This window comes from Myodes glareolus, chromosome 8 (assembly GCF_982192425.1).
Source record: "Myodes glareolus chromosome 8, mMyoGla1.1, whole genome shotgun sequence".
Classification (NCBI taxonomy): Eukaryota; Metazoa; Chordata; class Mammalia; order Rodentia; family Cricetidae; genus Myodes; species Myodes glareolus.
The window spans coordinates 19,719,413-19,738,087 of NC_142033.1; the positions used below are offsets into that span (position 1 = coordinate 19,719,413).

At 36.3% G+C, this 18,675-nt stretch overlaps 1 protein-coding gene across 1 annotated transcript; it reads left to right on the top strand.

The window, feature by feature from the left end:
* Positions 1–481: 481 nt before the first annotated feature.
* LOC125406233 (UDP-glucuronosyltransferase 2A3) lies at positions 482–14,228 on the top strand. Its single transcript, XM_085691678.2, has 6 exons — positions 482–1,237; positions 5,366–5,514; positions 8,199–8,330; positions 9,927–10,014; positions 10,413–10,632; positions 13,372–14,228. The coding sequence occupies exons 1-6, from the start codon at positions 517–519 to the stop codon at positions 13,664–13,666; spliced, it is 1,605 nt and encodes a 534-aa protein (XP_085547804.2). The 5' UTR covers positions 482–516; the 3' UTR covers positions 13,667–14,228.
* The last annotated feature ends 4,447 nt before the right edge of the window (positions 14,229–18,675 follow it).

The following is an 18,675-nucleotide window of genomic DNA, read 5'->3' on the forward strand; positions in this document are numbered from 1 at the left end:
ACTATGGTTCCATCCACAGGCTGAGATAATATTCTCCATGATAAGCTTTCATTGAGATTTAAAATGAACCCAAAGTCTCCTCTTTGAACTTGACTGCTTCCTGCCCACTCTGTGGTCCACACAGTGAACCAAAAGCTCCCAACTTCAGTGATCATAATTCCAACATCATTTTTTCTTTAGCGTGTTCTTCCAGACACCTAGTTCAGCAATCTTCATTTAGCTTCCTGTTGACATGTATGTGCTATACCTGCGACCATTACATCATTAATTTTAAAATATTACATTTTGTCCCATTTTTTAGAAGCTCAAAATAGAATTATTAACAACTGGGTCCAGTTCTTCATGAGTATCACTCTAATCTCTGGAAAATGTTCTATGGGCACTATATCACACCGTTATCTCTTGACCTGTGTGTTTTGTAACTTTGGAAGTTAATATTTAATTTATTTTATATCTAAATTGTTACTCAACTGAGTAAATGCTCAATCTCCACTGAGCAGCCTGGGAAAGTGCACAATGGCATCTGAGAAGTGGACTGTGGCAGTTTTTCTGCTTCAGCTGTGCTGTGTAGGCTGCGGCTTCTGCGGCAAGGTCCTCGTGTGGCCCTGTGATATGAGTCACTGGCTGAACCTAAAGACTATTCTTGAGGAGCTTGTGCAAAGGGGGCATGAGGTGACAGTGCTGAAATTCCCCAGTATCATTGTGGATCAGATTGAAAACTCTGCGCTGAACTTTGAGAATGTTCCTGTGTTGTATGGAAATGAGATTCCTGAGAAAGTTCTAAACCATTTTCTGCACGTAACTGTGGATGTTATTCCACGTTTGTCAGTTTGGCAAGCAGCAAAAATGCTTCAAGATTTATTTATTCAATTGACTGCAAATTTTGAAGAAATCTGTAGGAGTGCATTGTACAACCAGACATTCATGAACAAGCTCCGGGATGCAAAATACGACGTGATGGTCATAGACCCCGTCGTTCCCTGTGGAGAGCTGGTGGCTGAGGTGCTTCAGGTCCCTTTTGTGAACACCCTGAGGTTCAGCATGGGATCCACCATAGAGAAATACTGTGGCCAGCTTCCGGTTCCACTCTCCTATGTACCCGTTGTCATGAGTGAACTATCAGACCAAATGACCTTCCCAGAAAGGGTGAAAAATATGATGCTGTCACTGTTTTTTGAATTTGGGCTCCAGCAATATGACTTTGCATTCTGGGATCAGTTTTACAGTGAAACACTAGGTAAGAGACTGCATTTCATGGTAAACTAGTTGTTAGTATTTTAAAGTTTAGGAAAATTTTAAATACAATGAAAGGAATGCATTTTATAAACTTTGTGTCCATGTAGAACTTTACAAGTGAATGATGGGGAAGCTCAGCGAATCACATTCTGTTTAGGGTGTGTCCCCCTCAGGCCAAAGAAAATAGATAAAAATCCAGGTGTGCTTGCTTCTGCCCTTTTTGTTCCTTGTGCTTCTGGATTGCTGGAACCCTGGTTTTGTAAGTTCCCTTTCTTCTGTTTATTAAAGCTGAATCTTTTATATTAAGCTAGTCTGGTTAATTTCTAACTTCCAATTGACCACGCCCGTCATTTGAAAGACTAAATTGTTTATTTTTAACTAATTGAGGAAATAGAATGAAATCATTTTACTACTATTACCCTTTGTTTTTAATTGTTAAACCCCTATGATAGTACTTTGAAATGTAACAGATCATTATCAATATTAAAAATGATGTACATATAAATATCAATAGAATAGAACATGATTTTATTTGCCAGATAGGAAAAGACAATTAATTCCCAATCATTTTCTGTATCTTTTCAAGGATGGTATAGCTCTTATTGTAAACAATATATTGTTACTGAAGTAAGAACTATTTATGCCAGTCATAAGATGAAATATAAACAATAATGTCAGGAGGAGAATAATTCAATGTCTATTACATACCTCTAAATTTCATTCCACATATATTTTCAATTGCAAATTATTTATCTAAAAGTCTATATCACTCCATCAGTTGAGGTACCTAATATCTTAATAACACTGAAAATAAAGGAAATCATGAAGGCAGTGACCAAAGCATCCTTGGCCATCTAGCACAATCAAATTTAAAATATTAACTTATTTTGTATACGAGCATGTCTTTCTGTTTGGTATTTAGTATATCATTTAGATTCTAGTTAAGAAAAAAAAAACTAAATGGAAAGATAGACTCCGTCTCAGAGTGAACATCATGTTGCAAGACAAAATTAGTCATTCATTAGAAAACAGAATGAAATAAAAAATAAAGTATAAGCCCTTGGAGGTGAAAACTTTGACTGTGCTTTAGCCTCTGAAGAAATCAAGTCTTTTAGAGATTGATAGTGTTTCCAGGTTTCTGTATTGACTGCCTGAGGTACATTCCAGCATTGCTTTTACCATGAAAACGCCTTAGGAAGCTGTCCCAGTGACTGTGACAAATTTTCACCCTTTTAAAAAGGGTTATATTTCTCAAAACTCTGTACGATCAAAGTTCAGCATCAAGCACTGCCTCGCCTTGAATTTAATTCCAACATTTACTTTACTTTAATTCCAAACATTACTTTTCAATGTTTGTATGAGGCAGACGCTCCCCACTGCTCATGTGGGGGTCAGAGGACAGCTCCGAGTCAGGTGAGTAAACACTGGTGACAAAGCAAGAACCTTTATCTTGTGTCTATCTCAGCAGGTCCAGGGCTGGTTTGGCTTAGACCTGTTCCCTCGTCTTGCAGACAGCTTCTTTCCCTTTTATTACTTAACCACCTCTCTGAAAATATGTCTATAGTTCTCTTTTTAGAGAGATGGCAGCCATGTTCAATTAAAGTCCCAGGTCTCAATCCATGTCATAAGTAAAATATGACTAATGGCTTGACCTCAATTTTGGCTGAGAGATAATTGGAATACAGGAGACCAAGATACATTACTGTCCACCTTTGCCACAGGAACTGTGAGTGAAGCCTATCTTCTACTCAGCAGCGGCTCATTGGAGGGGCAGGCATCTTAGTGTAAGACTGTAAAGTTTGCCACTATTCTCCCGGTAATTAAAAATTATGAGAGGACATTCATTTTATTTAATCTTTACAGCAGGTAGGACAATTAATTGGTTTTTCTCCTTTAGCAGCTTACATAGTACCTTCAATACTGTGAAAGAAAGCCCTCAGAGAGGAGGATTCCAGGACAGTTCTATCTGGATTCCTCTACATTCTATTTCAAACTTGTACAATCTCTTCATCCACAGGATCTTTGAGATTTTATAAGTCACTAATAGCAAAACATTATATTGTGTTAGGTATCTCCTGAACTCCTATAGAACAACAATTTGAAGAAAGTTTTCCCATTTCAGGAATTGGGATATTTGTTAGCTAGTTTATTATTCTTGTGGGGCTTCAAGTTATTATCACTCTGTGTGCTTTGTGGCATAATTACATATGTGTGTGAGGAAATACACTTCTGTGCATTTTTGAGTAAGCTTCTGAAATAGTGTTTCTCTATTGCTACCACGATTTGCTGTCAGTTGTTTTCTTGATCTTAGTCATTGTAATTGGGGTAAGATGAAATAGCTAAATAGTTTTCATTGTCATTTTTCTAATGGTTAAGGATGTTAAGCACTTTTAGAGTTATTCCTTACTTAGTTTTGTGTTTTTCTCAAAAAATCTCTTTCCAGACCCAGCACTAAGTTGTAATTGCTTTGCTTGTTTTCCTTGATACTTTACATTTGAGTTCTTTGTATATTCTAGATATTAGCACTGCATCTGATGTATAGCTGTGAAATATTCTGAATCAGGTGTGGAGAGTTTTATCATAGTTGATCATCCTCATGAAAAGGTTTCCTAGGCTGCTCTACAATTCAGGGAGTGTAATACAGAAGCCTGGTTAGTGAAGTCAGACTTAAAAATATGTTCTTGAGAGGGTTAAAAAAAATAAGGTTTTTTTTTCTTTCTTGTCACTCAAATTTTTCCCATTCTATTCAGTTTATGAGGTCCCATTTGTGAATTGCAGTGCTTAATTTTCTGCACTAATTTTTAGAGGATACTTCTAGGGTTTTTTCCAAACAGTTTCAGGTTTTCTTGTTTTCATATTTTGAGATCTTTGCTGCATTTGGAGCTGCTCTTATACAAAGTGATAAATACTGGTTAATATCATTCTTCTCCATGTAGCATCCATTTTCCTCAACATCATTTGTTGAAGATGTTGTGTCTTTTGACATTTTTGTCAAATAGGAAGATGGGTGTAGTTATATACACTCACGTTTATGCCTTCTACTCAGCTTCATACCTTGAACTTGCCTTTGACTGAAGGTAGAAACCATGGTGGAATATTGCTTATGTCTTACTACTAATGGCTTCGCTCAGCCCACTTTCTTATACCATCCAAATTTCCTTTATAGTAGTGTCATTACCTTCACAATGAGCTGGACCCTCGAACAATAATCATTACTGTACTAAAGTTTTCCTACAGGCCAATTGACCAACAGAGATTTCCTCTTCTCAGCTGATTGTGGATGTGTGTCAAGTTGACAACAGGCAGACCACAGCTGACCCCTTGTCAGGATGACAGAAAACATATCACTATTCATCTATATCTTTCCTTTCACAGACATCTCCAATATGTGATGTTAATATTAATAACACATATGAAGCATAATATAGTTTTAAAAGTTTCACAATATTTAAAAGTTTTAACACTTGAAAATCTGAAGTCCTTTTAAAAACATACACTTTCTTTAAATGTCCAAAGTCTCTTACTGTGGACCCATGTAAAATCAAAAATAAATTACATACTTTCTAACTCCAAGAGGAAAGAATCAAGACAAAGACAAAGAAAATCTAAGCAGAATCAAAATTCAACAGTGAGAAGACTCAGTGTTTGTCATCTCAGAACCATTCATGAACTTCTGGAAATCAGGTGGCCTGTGCAGTTCTGCTTCTTCAAGTCTGCCTCTGTATTACAGGCAACTTGTTGGACAGGTTCAGGTCAGTTCCATTCCACAGCTGTAGCCATCCTTTAAACGTATATTCATAATAAGCATATTAGAGTACTGAAATTTTCACTTTAATAACTTATGTAGAAATGTGGGACATTTGTAAACTATATTTTTATGTGTTTTAGTGTTTGCTTGCATGTATGTCTGCGTGCCACATGTGTGTCTGATGCCTGTAGTTGCATCAGATTATAACCTCCAGCTATAGTTGCAGATGCTTATGATCTGCCAGGTGAGTGCATACCCCAGGTTCGCTACAAGAGTAGCAAGAGCTGTTGCCAACTGAGCCTCCAGGCTCCCTATAATGCCCTTTTTCCTCAGTAAATATGACGCTAATGTTGTTCACTCAATTTTGTGCATGTTTTAAAGGAAGACCCACCACATTCTGTGAGACCATTGGGAAAGCTGAGATTTGGCTAATTCGGACATATTGGGACTTTGAATTTCCTCGTCCATATTTACCAAATTTTGAGTTTGTGGGAGGACTGCACTGCAAACCTGCCAAGCCTTTACCTAAGGTAGGTCTGTGACGGAGAAGATACTAGGAATTCTGTGGTATAGTAGCTGATTATCCTTCAAGGTTGATAACTTTAGTAATAGAGATACTAGTATTAGTAGCTTCACTATACCAGGGGAATTTATGTTCCTCATCATAGGTAATCTTTGACGAAACTTGTTGGATCTTTCCAACTTTACTATAGAATTTAGGATTAAGAACTAAAGTGGAATGATGTATTAAAAGTATCCATGTGTCTGCATTGTGGATATCGCAGTAAATAGTGGAAAAGAATCATGAAGATCACCAAGGCGAATTCCTCATATGCTTGGCAGAGCTGTGAACTGGAATCTTTGTCCAACTGTTTGACAGAGAAAGATGTCTTCTTGAGAGATCTGGTCAAATATTTTAGAATTTAATAAGTCAGAGAAAACATGTATTGAAGGTCTTCAGAATCAAGGCATGTGAGACGTGATAATTAAATAATTAATCTTTGGCAATAATTGATATGCTGACCTTTACTGCTGAAGTGATAATCGGCAGAAAAAAACACACAAAAAAACAGAGTTGACAGTGATGAGTTTGAATTTCAATTATATATGATAAAGAACCAAAGATTTATTATTTCACTGAAGAGAACTTTTGAGAATTCTAAGAAATGGTTCATTTGTTTGAGAGTCATCAGCATCAAGTAAAAATAATAAAATGGATAGACTCAAGAGATATATAGGGCCTCTATGAGTATGAAGTAAGGAGTTTTTGAAGTAAAAAAGAAAATTACATATTATATCTTTGAAAAGTGAATGCCAGGAATGTTGAAACAAAAACCCCTGAGAATAAAAGGGGATGACAGGTAAACAAAGTAGGAAAATTGCAGAGAATGAAGAGATAAATATAAATGTATTTGATTGGTAAGTCCTCAGGCACACAGTTTTCAGAAGATTGCAGATTAAGTGCTTTTTTTTCTGGGAAGTTCTGTATTCCTGTATAGGCTGTGGAGGGTGTATTTAAATGTAACTTTTATATTAGTTTTATGAATATGTTTTCTTATATTATAGTTGCCACCAAGCTCAACTAAATATTGCTGTGTAAAATTTAATGAATCAATACCTAAATGATACAGAGATGACTTGCATGGTAAACTCCATGACACACTATTAGATTTAATTTCCAAAAGTCCCTATATATGTAAAACTCTACAAAACTGTTTAGACATATTTCTTAGGAGTAAAGGGAACCTTCATTCCAAATGAAAGCTATCTAACAAAATAGATGCTGACCAAATAAATGTCAATAGCAGCTTTCATATTTTTCGAAATGTAGAATAAGGAAAAAATGAGGTTCACTCAAGTAAAAGCTCTTGTGTGTGTGTGTGTGTGTGTGTGTGTGTTTGTATGTCTGTGTGAGTATGTGTCTGTCTGTCAATGTGTGTTTCTACGTAAGTGCCCATGTATGAGTATATGTGGGTCTGTTTGTCTGTCAATGGGGTATTTCTATGTGTTTCTGTATTTATGAGTTATAATATAAATATACATTTGAAAATAAGTTAAAACAATCAAATAGTGTACCTGTCAATCTCAGCACTTGAGAGTTTCAGGCAGGAAATCTTGAGTCTGAGGTCAGACTGAGTTTACGTAACAAGACTGTCTCTAAAACAAAAACAAAGTTATATGAAGTTCTTAAAAATCTTAATATGAGCTGAAATAGCAGTCTTCTTTCATCCATTAATTGTAGATTTTTGGCCACAAAGAACACAGGACATATTTCTAGACTGTGACATTCACATGTTATTCTGTGAAGAACTCAGTTCCAGTCTTACAGTGCAAATATTTTAAAATGTGAATGTTCAGAGAAGTTTATTTTTAAATTATTTTTTACTTTGCCTATAAGGCTCCAATTACTGTAATTATTTTTATAGTAAGGTGGGAGATAATCCATCAGGAAGACAATAAGCATTGTCCACAAATGCCATTGTGATTATGGCAGTAAATTAACCACTATGTTCTTCTTAAGTATGTAATTCTAAAATCCCACTACTAACAGATTTCGTCTTGGTTTTGTGAAGTAGGGAAGACAATATATAAATGAAAGTAGCCTTAATTGTTTGTGTAACAATCAAGAGAGAAGGTGGATCAATCTAGAATATTGTTTATGTAGCAGACTTAATGATATTAAAATCATAGCCTTACTTCCATGGTATAATTCCCCATTTTCTAAACAATTCTGTTGCATGAGGAGTGTTAAATTTTGAAAGTAACAATTCCATTTACTTGGAGAAAAGTTGCCAGGAGCTGTTGTTTCTTTCTATATTGATTAAGTACCATGGTTTTACTGAATATATTTTACGTATGTTTCAAAGAGCTGTCTCCTCTTTAAATAAGTAGGTAGTTCTACAAGGTGTAATTAATGGATAATTGATTAGATATTATTAGATAAATAATATCTAAGCTATAATTAGATAGAATTAATCTAAGAATTTAAATCTTCTCAGTTTTACTAATTTCTATCATTTTTCCATTATGGTCACGTTTGCTTTTGAGACATGTCTTACTGTGGTTTCCAGGCTGGCCTGAAACTCACTATGTAAACCAGGTTTTTCTTGATTGAACACACAGAGATTTGCCTTCCTCTGCCTTAAGGCATGTGCACCTGTTGGGTGGGGCAGGATGGTGTGTGTTTTTAATTGACAGAATGTTATTTTTACAGGAAATGGAAGAATTTGTCCAGAGCTCAGGGGAACACGGTGTTGTGGTGTTTTCTCTGGGGTCAATGGTCAAAAACCTGACAGAAGACAAAGCCAATATCATAGCCTCAGCTCTTGCCCAGATTCCTCAGAAGGTTGGTACATCCTCTTGATCCTGGGAAACCATGAAGCTTAGGGCTGCCTAGAGAGCATAGAAGACAGGGTTCTTTGAAGATAGAAACTTCAATTTAATAAGTAGGGACCACAGCTGAGACCACTATGCAGTAAACATTGATCGAACAAGTAAGTAACAGCAAATGTAGTTACGTTTGAGCATTTGCCTACTGACTCTTAGCATGACTATGGGAAAACATGTTTTTGTAGTCTTTGATCTTTTTTCCTTTACTGCTCTCTCATGCATTATGGTCCCACCACAGTTCCCCCGCCTCCACTGTTTCCACTCCTACCTTCCCTCCTCCCCAGATCCATTCTTCCTCCATTTCCCTTCAAAATAAGCGGAGGCTTCCCAGGAATAACAGCTGCACATAGCACAATAAGTTATAATACGACTAGGCATAAACCCTCAAAGAGTAAGATCCCAGACCACGTGAAATTCCATGACCTGCACTGAGTCCTAGTAAAAAGTCCAATTCACGACTTAGCAAAGTGACTCACAAGATGTGAAATGCTACAGACAGAGCAGAGAGAGAAACCAGGCTTAAAAAGGATTATAGTTTTTTACAAGGAATTTACCAAAATGTACTTCATCTACAAGTCATGTCTACAAGAAACCTCAAGTCATGAATTCTTGCAAAGTTGAGGAGTCTATGCTTTCAATTATAGACTTGCACTAGTCAAAGAATATTAATATTCTAATTTATACTTAATGAATTTAAACAATAGAATTCTATATTTATATTTCCTATGTAGCTTTATATTTATGTGCAAGAGAAAGTATACAAAGATGTATGAAACATGCATTCTAACTATGCTTCGGAAAACTTGTGTGTTAAGGTCTACAGTATCCTTTAATTTTCTACATTTTAGTTATATGAAATTTTCTTTCTCTCTACAGAAAATATTATGTAACAAAATGTTACATTTTAACCAAATAACTTAATCTAGTCTAGAAACACAGAGAAACACGCATGCACGTGCACACACACACACACACACACACACACACACACAGAGAGAGAGAGAGAGAGAGAGAGAGAGAGAGAGGACAAGACTAGAGAGGAATGAAGAAAGGACAGAAACAAAGAGAAGATGGGAGGCAAAGTCAAATAAGGAGGTGATGTGAAGGGGAAGAAAAAAGTCAAATAAATAATAAAGAAATTTACCACAAACACTAAATCAAGTTATATTTTTGGAACAAGAATCGCATTTTAAACATGATAATTAGGATCAATAGATCTTGTGAAATAAATGTTTATGGCATTCATATTCATGGTGGTTTTGATTCCAATATTCTGATTGATTAAAATTTAAATTCTTGTTCCATCAGCTTTTCAGTACCGAAGATAAAGGTGGTAATATTATGCTTATTAGACTATTAGGAGAAGCTGTTGTGAATAGGTAGGTATGAACAGGTCTACTATATCTCTCAGTTTTGATAAGCAGCCCCAAATATGCTTTCTCCTTGAGGATCATCTAATCAATACAGGCTGTCTTTGTTCTAAATAACACCATGGCCAGACCACATTCTCACTGTGTGTTTTCAGCCTGCAAAATCACATTTTCTTCAACAGATTTTGTGGAGATACTCAGGCAAGAAGCCAGCCACTTTAGGATCCAACACGCGGCTTTTTAACTGGATTCCCCAGAATGATCTACTTGGTAAGTCCATGGGGTCAAAAACTATGCAGTCAGGAAATCATCAGATCAGTTGACAATATCGAATCATTTATATTTTCACATTGCAATTCTTCTTTAGAGACAACTATGATTAAATAATTAACTATGAAATTAAGGGTTGTTTTGTTTTTGTTTTGCCTTGGTTCACAAAAGAGCATCCTCCCTTGGGACTCTCATCAGTTTTCAGGATTCCATCCAATTTCACCATTCCAGTGGTATCTTCTCAGTCAGTGAAGAAAGGGTTAATTCTATGGAAAAAATGTCTCACGTGCTCAACCTTTGTAGACAGTGTTTCCTTCTTTAGTGACTCACACTATGCCTTTTGTGCAAATATGATAGCTGGAAATCTATACTAATTTGTCACTCTGTTCCTCAAACAGGACATCCTAAAACCAAAGCCTTCATCACGCATGGTGGAACGAATGGGATCTATGAGGCTATTTATCACGGGATCCCTATGGTGGGAGTCCCCATATTTGCTGATCAGCCTGACAACATTGCTCACATGAAGGCCAAAGGAGCAGCCCTGAAAGTAAATTTCAACACAATGACAAGTGCAGATTTACTCAGCGCCTTGAGAGCTGTCATTAATGAGCCTTCGTAAGTATCACCCTTTGGAAATCCTGTCAGCCACTGGTTAACCTTGCCATCATTCTTGAACATTCCCAATGTTTCATATCTTACATTTGTCTCATTTTCAAAGAGGAGAAAATAAAACAGTTTCCAAAAAAGGAAAATGTGTTTCTCCTTTCCTATCTACTAAAGTTAGCACCTGAAACTGGGGAAAGTAATTGCTTTGAAGTTTGTTCTAATCAATACATTTCCAAAGTAGTTTACTAATAAACAAATTCACATGTAGTTTTTATTTAAGAAATAAGTATATAAGTCCTTAGATAAAATTGTTTAAAAGCCAGAAGTATATGCTGAATATTATGTTTTTCAAAATAAAATTATAGTGTTATTGAACATTACAATTATATACTAGTTATCTCTGAGTAAGCATGTCAATATTTTAGCTACTCAAGGAATATATTTCAGGAGTTAATCTTCGGGCTAGAAATGTCAATGTTTCTTAGGCATGAGTAACTCTTTTATGTAAATGTTAACATAGCCTTGTGATACATTAGACTGTACCAAGTTCTTAGTGATAATTTGATTCATTTTTATTAACTATCAGAGTGGGTACATTTTATGATTACTTTAAACATTAATGCACAGAACATTCACTACATTTCATTATTAGTTTTAAAATTTTTGATCCAAAAAGAATCATAAATATTTTTAGAAAGCTAATATGTATTGATTTAAAAAACTCACATACACACACACACACACACACACACATATATATATATATAGTATACACCTTTAGGCAGCCCATTTAAATAGTATATATACATATATATGTGTATATATATATATACTAAAATGGTACTTTAAATAACCATAAGCACTTTTAGAATATATATATATCTACATAGCATAAAAGTATTTTTAGAAACCATATATATATATATATATATATATATATGATTTGGTATACATATATGTATACTGAAATGGTATTTAACATAAAATAAATTCATATTAACATAAACGCAAATGATATATCTAAGATTGCCTGGGAACATGGGGAATAGTGTTTTTATTCCATTATCTGATTCTTTAAAATAACTAAAAATTTCAACAGGGAGCTGGGAAGGGTCCTCAGTGTAAGCTCTGGCTATGAAATGTGAGAACCTGAGTTTAGATCACCTATGTTCTAACTTTTGTCTGCAATGCCTAGGTGTCTAGAGAAAAATGAGGTGTAGAGACAGAAGAATCCCAAAAGCAGACCAGCTAGGCTCCTGGGCACAGCAGTGCACAACAGACCCTGTCTTAGACAAGGTAGAATTTGAGGACTAACACCTAGTGATTGTTCTCTGACTACTTACTACATGGGCATGTACCACCACTCATCATGTTCATTTACACATGCAGAGATAAAGAAAGTGCAAGAAGATGCATTCTACCATGTATTACACATATATAAATGATAGTTATGTTAATTTATCAGGGCAATTTAACAGTTTTATGCCTAAACATTTGGTGACTAAAAGGTGAATTAAATTAATAAACAAAGGCCTTTATTGCCCTGCCTTGTTGTAAAAATAGAATTAAAAAAATTTAGTCACAAGGTTTTCTGACAAATATATGAAAATTTGAAATTTAATCTCTAAGCAGAAAACCTTATTGGAAAAGAAAATTTGTAAATATTAGTATTTTATCACCAATCTAGTTTGCCTAAATTTCTGTTGCATGATCCTGTGAAACTATATCTTGATTCTATTTTTGGCTCAGTGAAATAAAAAAATACAAGGCTTTCTTTTTCATTTGTTCTGTTTTCTTTTTTACAATGAACAAAGAAGAATGCACACAACTAGTTCCTTGCTATGGCTGGCATGCTGATTGCATTCCATGTGCCTGATGACCACAGGTCCAAGGAAGTCAACAACACTGAAGCTACTACCCACAAATCACATACCTTCTCTCATTGCCACCAATGAAATGAAATAACACGAGGCAGAATAATTCTGACTCAAAATTGTGAAGCTAAAAGAGACAACATATTTTGCCTTTTAGATATATAGATCCCAGCAATGAGTTGTTGCAAAAATGATTAAACCTTCACTCTTAAATATTTTTTTTGCCAAATGACTGAGGCATCTGATTTTAGAGAGCTATTTTTACTTCCTACACAACATTCAAGTCCTTGTACTTGTACATGTCATTCTCAAATGACAGTAGTCATTTTTGTTTTCAGTCACACATTGCTGAGAGAGAGAGAGAGAGAGAGAGAGAGAGAGAGAGAGAGAGAGATATGTTGTCTTTTGGATCACAAGTATATAAATGTGCATGGAGGAGTGAGAGATCTCAGAACACTAAACTGACTGCTTGTTTCCTGTATCTATAACACAAACTACCTGGATTCTAGTGGGCACCCTATGTGCAGAGGTACACATGTACACACACACACACACACATATGTGCAGATATCCCCTTTCTTTATCTTGGAACCTTTTTCAGCACTATAGTTCCTATGACATCATAGTTCTATCAGAAAAAGGAAAATAAAGGTTTGATACTGGAACTTACAATTTTTCTAGGTCGTATTTGACCACATCGTCTAAGAACAGATAGTTTACACAACTTTTCCTTTAAATTTCTGACAGCTCCTAAAACCAAAAAAGTTATAGAAAGTATTAAGCATGTCTTAAACGTATATAGCTAATGTCTTGCATAATATATAAGATGTTCATAAACAATCAATAAAACAGTCTATATGCGTTTATCTTTTAGTTATAAAGAAAATGCCATGAGGCTTTCAAGAATTCACCATGAACAGCCTGTGAAGCCCCTGGACCGAGCTGTCTTCTGGATTGAGTTTGTTATGCGCCACAAAGGGGCCAAGCACCTTCGTGTGGCAGCCCACAACCTCAACTGGCTCCAGTATCACTCGCTGGATGTGATTGGGTTTCTCCTGGTCTGTGTTGTAACTCTGGCATTCATCACCACTAAATGCTGTTTGTTTACTTGTCGAAAATTATGTTCGTCAGAAAAGAAGAAACAGAGAAACAGGAAAAAAAAGAACTAGGTCTTTCTAGGTTTGAGAAAGTCCTAAATGATTGTTATATTAATTCTAGCCACAAGGAACTTGCGTTCATCTGCTTTTATACTATTTTCAAGTATCCTGCTCTTTTCTGACAAAATATCATGTTAGATGTTAGGTTTACTTCATCTGCTCACCCTTCTTGGCTGTCATCTAGTAGCCAAATGTCATTCTCTGCTTACTGTCCTTCGATATGAAAATGGTTAATTCTAAACATGTTCTATAGAAATCAAGTGATGACTTATAGTATGTAATTGATATATGTCAGAAACCAATCATATTATCTAAGAATGATCACAGGAATTTAGTGTGTTATGAGAAGATACTTTTCTAATAAAAATGAACTTTTCTATTTCTCCAGTGTTGCAGGTATTAGAGCATGAACTCTTTTTATTTTTTGAAAATCTATTTTTATTTAAAATAATGTTTCATGTAAAACATTTTTCTTCCCCAATTCCTCCCATATCCTTGCAATCTCACTGCCCAATCAAATTCATTTTCTTTCTCTCTCAAAGGTATATTAAAAATGTCATTTTTTTGCCACTGAGCAGTACTCCATTGTGTAATTGTATCACATTTTCTTTGTCCAATCTTCATTTGAGGGTCATCTGGGTTTTTTCCAGGTTCTGGCTATTACAAATAATGTTGCTATGAAAATAGTTGAGCACACATCCTTGTATTATTGAGCATCCTTTAGGCATATCCAAAAGTGGTATTGTTGGGTCTTGAGGGTGGATCTCGAAAAAAACATACTGAGTGAAATAACCCAGACCCAGAAATATAAATAAAATATGTACTCACTCAAAGTGGCTTTTAGACATAAAGCAAGGAAAACCCATCCTACAGTCCACAACCCCAGTGAACCTAGACAACAAAGAGGACCCTAAGAGAGACATATAAGAATCTACATAGGAAGGAGAAAAAAAACAAGGTTTCCTTAGTAAATTGGGAGCATGGGGATCATTGGAAAGGGTAGAAGGGGAGAGGGAAAGAAGGGAACTTTTGGGAAAAATGTATAACGATATATATATATATATATATATATATATATATATATATATATATATATGAAAGACAAAAATGAAAGAAGAAAGAAAAAAGGAAAGAAAAAAAGAGCCAGGCAGTGGCTGAGCCCACCATTAATTCCAGAATTTTAGAGGGAGAGGTAGGAGAAGCTCTATGATTTTGAGGTCAGCCTGAGCTACTGGCACCAAAGCTACAGAGAAACCCTGGATCAAAATAGCTGAAAAAAAAGGAAGGAAGGACAAACACACACACACAGAGTCAATAAGGCGAAAAGTACACACACACGCGCGCAAGAAACACACACACACACACACACACAAACAATAAAACAAAATACGGACTCTTCTGTTGGTTAACTACTCCTGGATATGAGACCTGACCCAGTGTGTAGTTAATATACCCAGTGAAACTGTTATAGAAACTTATTTTCCCTCTCACAGTAGGTATCAATCACAAATAACTCTTAATTAGGGATGGGATTCTGTTCCCATTTTCCCTTGGTGCTGGAAATTTGTTTAGTCTGGACCTGAGCAGGTCTCCAGCATGCTGTCACATTCTCTACGTGTTCATAAGCATATCAGTTCTGTCATGTATGCAAAACACTGTTTTCTTGGAGTCATCCATACCTTTGTCTTCTTTCTCCTCTTCTTCTTTATTGATCCCTGGGCCTTTGGGGAAGGTATTTGATAAAGATATCCCATTGTGAACTAAGTGCTCCAAAGTCTCTCACTCTGCACAGTGCCCAGTTGTGAGTTTCTGTGTTACTTACTGTCTACTGCAAGAATAAGCTTTTCTGATATACGTTCAGTGAGACATTGATCTAGAGGTATAGCTCTAAGTCATTAGGAGTCACTTTGTTGCCACATTCCACTAGTAGAATAACAGTAGTAATGTTCTACTGTTTCCTTGGACTACCTATTCTCAGATTGTTGGCCATTTTATCAGTGCCAGGTATTGGTTTCATCTCAAGGAGTAAGCTTTATATCCAATTAAAGAGTGGTTGGTTACTGCCATAACATTTGTGCCACGGCTGAACCAGTATATCTTATAGGCAGGTCTCTGTTTTAGATGTAACTTGGTGAAATTGATGATTGCTTTTCTCCTTGAGAGGCATGCAGCCTAAGTAGTTCAGGTTCATGATTTCAGAGACACAATGCGCCTTACAGTTCCTGAGAGACCAATGCACTCCCTCAAGCAGTGAAGTGTTCAGGCTGCTTTGTGTTTCTCTGTATTGTTTTTTTTTAGCAGTAAAGGGAGCATGAAGACTTGGTAGGACAATTGGCTTAGGCATTATTCTCGTATGCCCTGTATGGCTTGCAAACTTCTCTGTATCCTGACAACTACAATTGTATTGATCCTGGCAATTCCCATTATGTTCTGTTTCTCTTACAAGTATAAAAAGTCTGATTGCTCTCAATATAATAGACACAACCTCTTTTTTGCAGTGGCCCTTCCAGCTGGCTTCATTTAACTCCTTGAGGCAATGCCAGTTAACATTGGTCCAGCTAAATAAGCACAGATGCTCACCATTTGCAAATCCATTGCTTTCTGGCTGTCAGGTGCAGATCTGGCATTCTGCAGGTTTCCTCTGTGCTCCTGCTCCTTTTGTGGTACAGAAGCTCTTTTTTATTAAGGAGGGGTGGTAAAATTTCATACTCTTTCTCCCTCTGCTATTTTTCAGATTCATACTCGTAAATATACCTTTCAGGTATGTTGGCTCGTTTTATATAAAACTGATACAAGTCACAGTCATATGAGAGGAGGGAACCCCAATTAAGAAAATGTCTCCACAATTTACCTGTAGACAAGCATGTAAGGTATTTTCTTAATTAGTGATTGATAAGGAGGGCCCAGTATAATGCAAATTTTAATTGGTCTTAATAATAAAAACCCCAGAGTCAAATATTAGGGGGTAAAATCTGAAATATCAGAGAAGCAGAGCAGCCAATCACTAGCTCTCACCTCTGCAAAATCCTCTGACAGAATTGGGTATCCTGTCTCTACAAATCAGACTGAATATCCTCTCTATGAAACCTCAGACTGAATCCTGAGCTCCTGTCTCTACCCATCTTATATTTCCTTCTCAACTCAGCCATATCACTTCCTGTCTCTGCCTCCCTAGTGCTGGGATTAAAGGTGTGAGCCACCACTGCTTGGCTCTGTTTCTCTTTTAGACAGAATCAATCTCAAGTAGCCCAGGGTAGCCTTGAATTCACACAGATCCATCTTCTTCTGCCTCCTGAGTGCTGGGATTAAAGGTGTGTTCAACCACTACCTGACCTCTATGACTAACTAGTGGCTAACTCTGTACTCTGATCTATAGGTAAGCTTTATGTCTTAGACCACAAACAAAGTATCACCACATTTCCCTTTTCTTGTCTAAAATAAAAAAAAAAGGTTGTAACCAATACAAGAAAAACCACATACAATAAGTACAATAATCATATTCAAATGTATACTGGCAATAATTACATTAACAATGTCTAGTCCATTAGTGTTTGAAAAGTTCAAGGAAAATACGTTATCTATCCTCTTTGGATGAATCCAATGTGCCAAAGTGTTGTACCTAATTCACTTTCTATATTATCTTGCGTTACCACAATTCTATATCCCACTTTTCTTTTGACAACAATATTCCTGAATCTAATCTCCTTTGTTCAGCTTTTTTATTGACCATTACCAATAACAACTTGCACCTAACCCTCTTTAAATGGTAATAAATATCCATTATCCGTCTTTCAGAATGTGGGCTTAGTTCTCTAGACTACTTCCTACTGATTGGGGGTGCTGGTAATCTTTGTGTGGTCTTGACAATAATCAGGATTATGGTTAAATCCAGATTGGGAATTCTGTGAGGCTGTGTCATCTCAGCCAACAGCCTTGAAGCTGTTCTGGATGTAGATCTCAGAGAAAACTGCAACAGAGGTGCATTGGATCATCTGGGCTCTCTACATTTTCAGAAATCTTGGGGGGGTTTTCCTTGATCAAACCTGAGTTTTCTTAACCCTGAATGTCCAGAGTGTCTTATTTCTTGTTAAAATAAGAGCAAAACCTCTTCTCCAAAGTAGCATATCTTTTGATTTAAATTTTGAAAATAATTTTCAAAATATATAGGTTGTATTAATCCAGCAAAGCTTATAATCAAACACCTCTTAGCAGCTATTACTCTTTCCTCAGCAGTCAAACAATTCAAAGATAACACAATAACATATAGTATCCAGACTTTCTGTATTTTTTATCTTTATGTGCCTTTGTCTCCTCCCACTCTGTATTCCTCACTTCACTCAGATACACCATTTCCTGTCTCCATCTCCTGAGTGCTCCTATTAAAGGTGTGAGCCACTACCGCTTGACTCTGTTTCTCTTAGAATTAATCAATCTTGTATATTCCAGAGTGGCTCTGAACTCACAAAGATCTGTCTGTCTCTGCCTCCCGAGTCCTGGGATTAAAAGTATATGCCATCACTTACTGGCCTCTGTGAATATCTAGTGGCTTAGCTTCACACTCTGATCTTCAGGCAATCTTTATTTGCTAGATCACAAACAAAATATTATCACAGGCCCAGTCAGTTGTAGGTGGTGCAATCCTTGTGCTGGTGGTCCTGGGTTCTGTAGAAAACAGACTCAGCAAGCCATGGGGAGCAAGCCTTTCAGCGGCACTTCCTCCATGGCCTCTGAGTGAGCTCCTGCCTTCAGTTCTGCTCCTGTTTGAGTTCCTGTCCTGACTCTTTTGTTGATGAATAATGATAGGGATGTGTAAGACAAACCCTTTCCTCTCCAACCTCCTTTCCTGTCATTCCGTTTCACAGCAAGTATAGAAAGCCTGAGAAACCAGGTCAATACCTTGAAGTATTTCCCCCCATAAATTCTTGTAGTTACACAGTTTGCGGTATCACACTTAAGTTTTTGATTACTGAGGAGTGTTCTTGGAGGAAATACAGACCTCTAAATTTTAATATGCTTTTGGC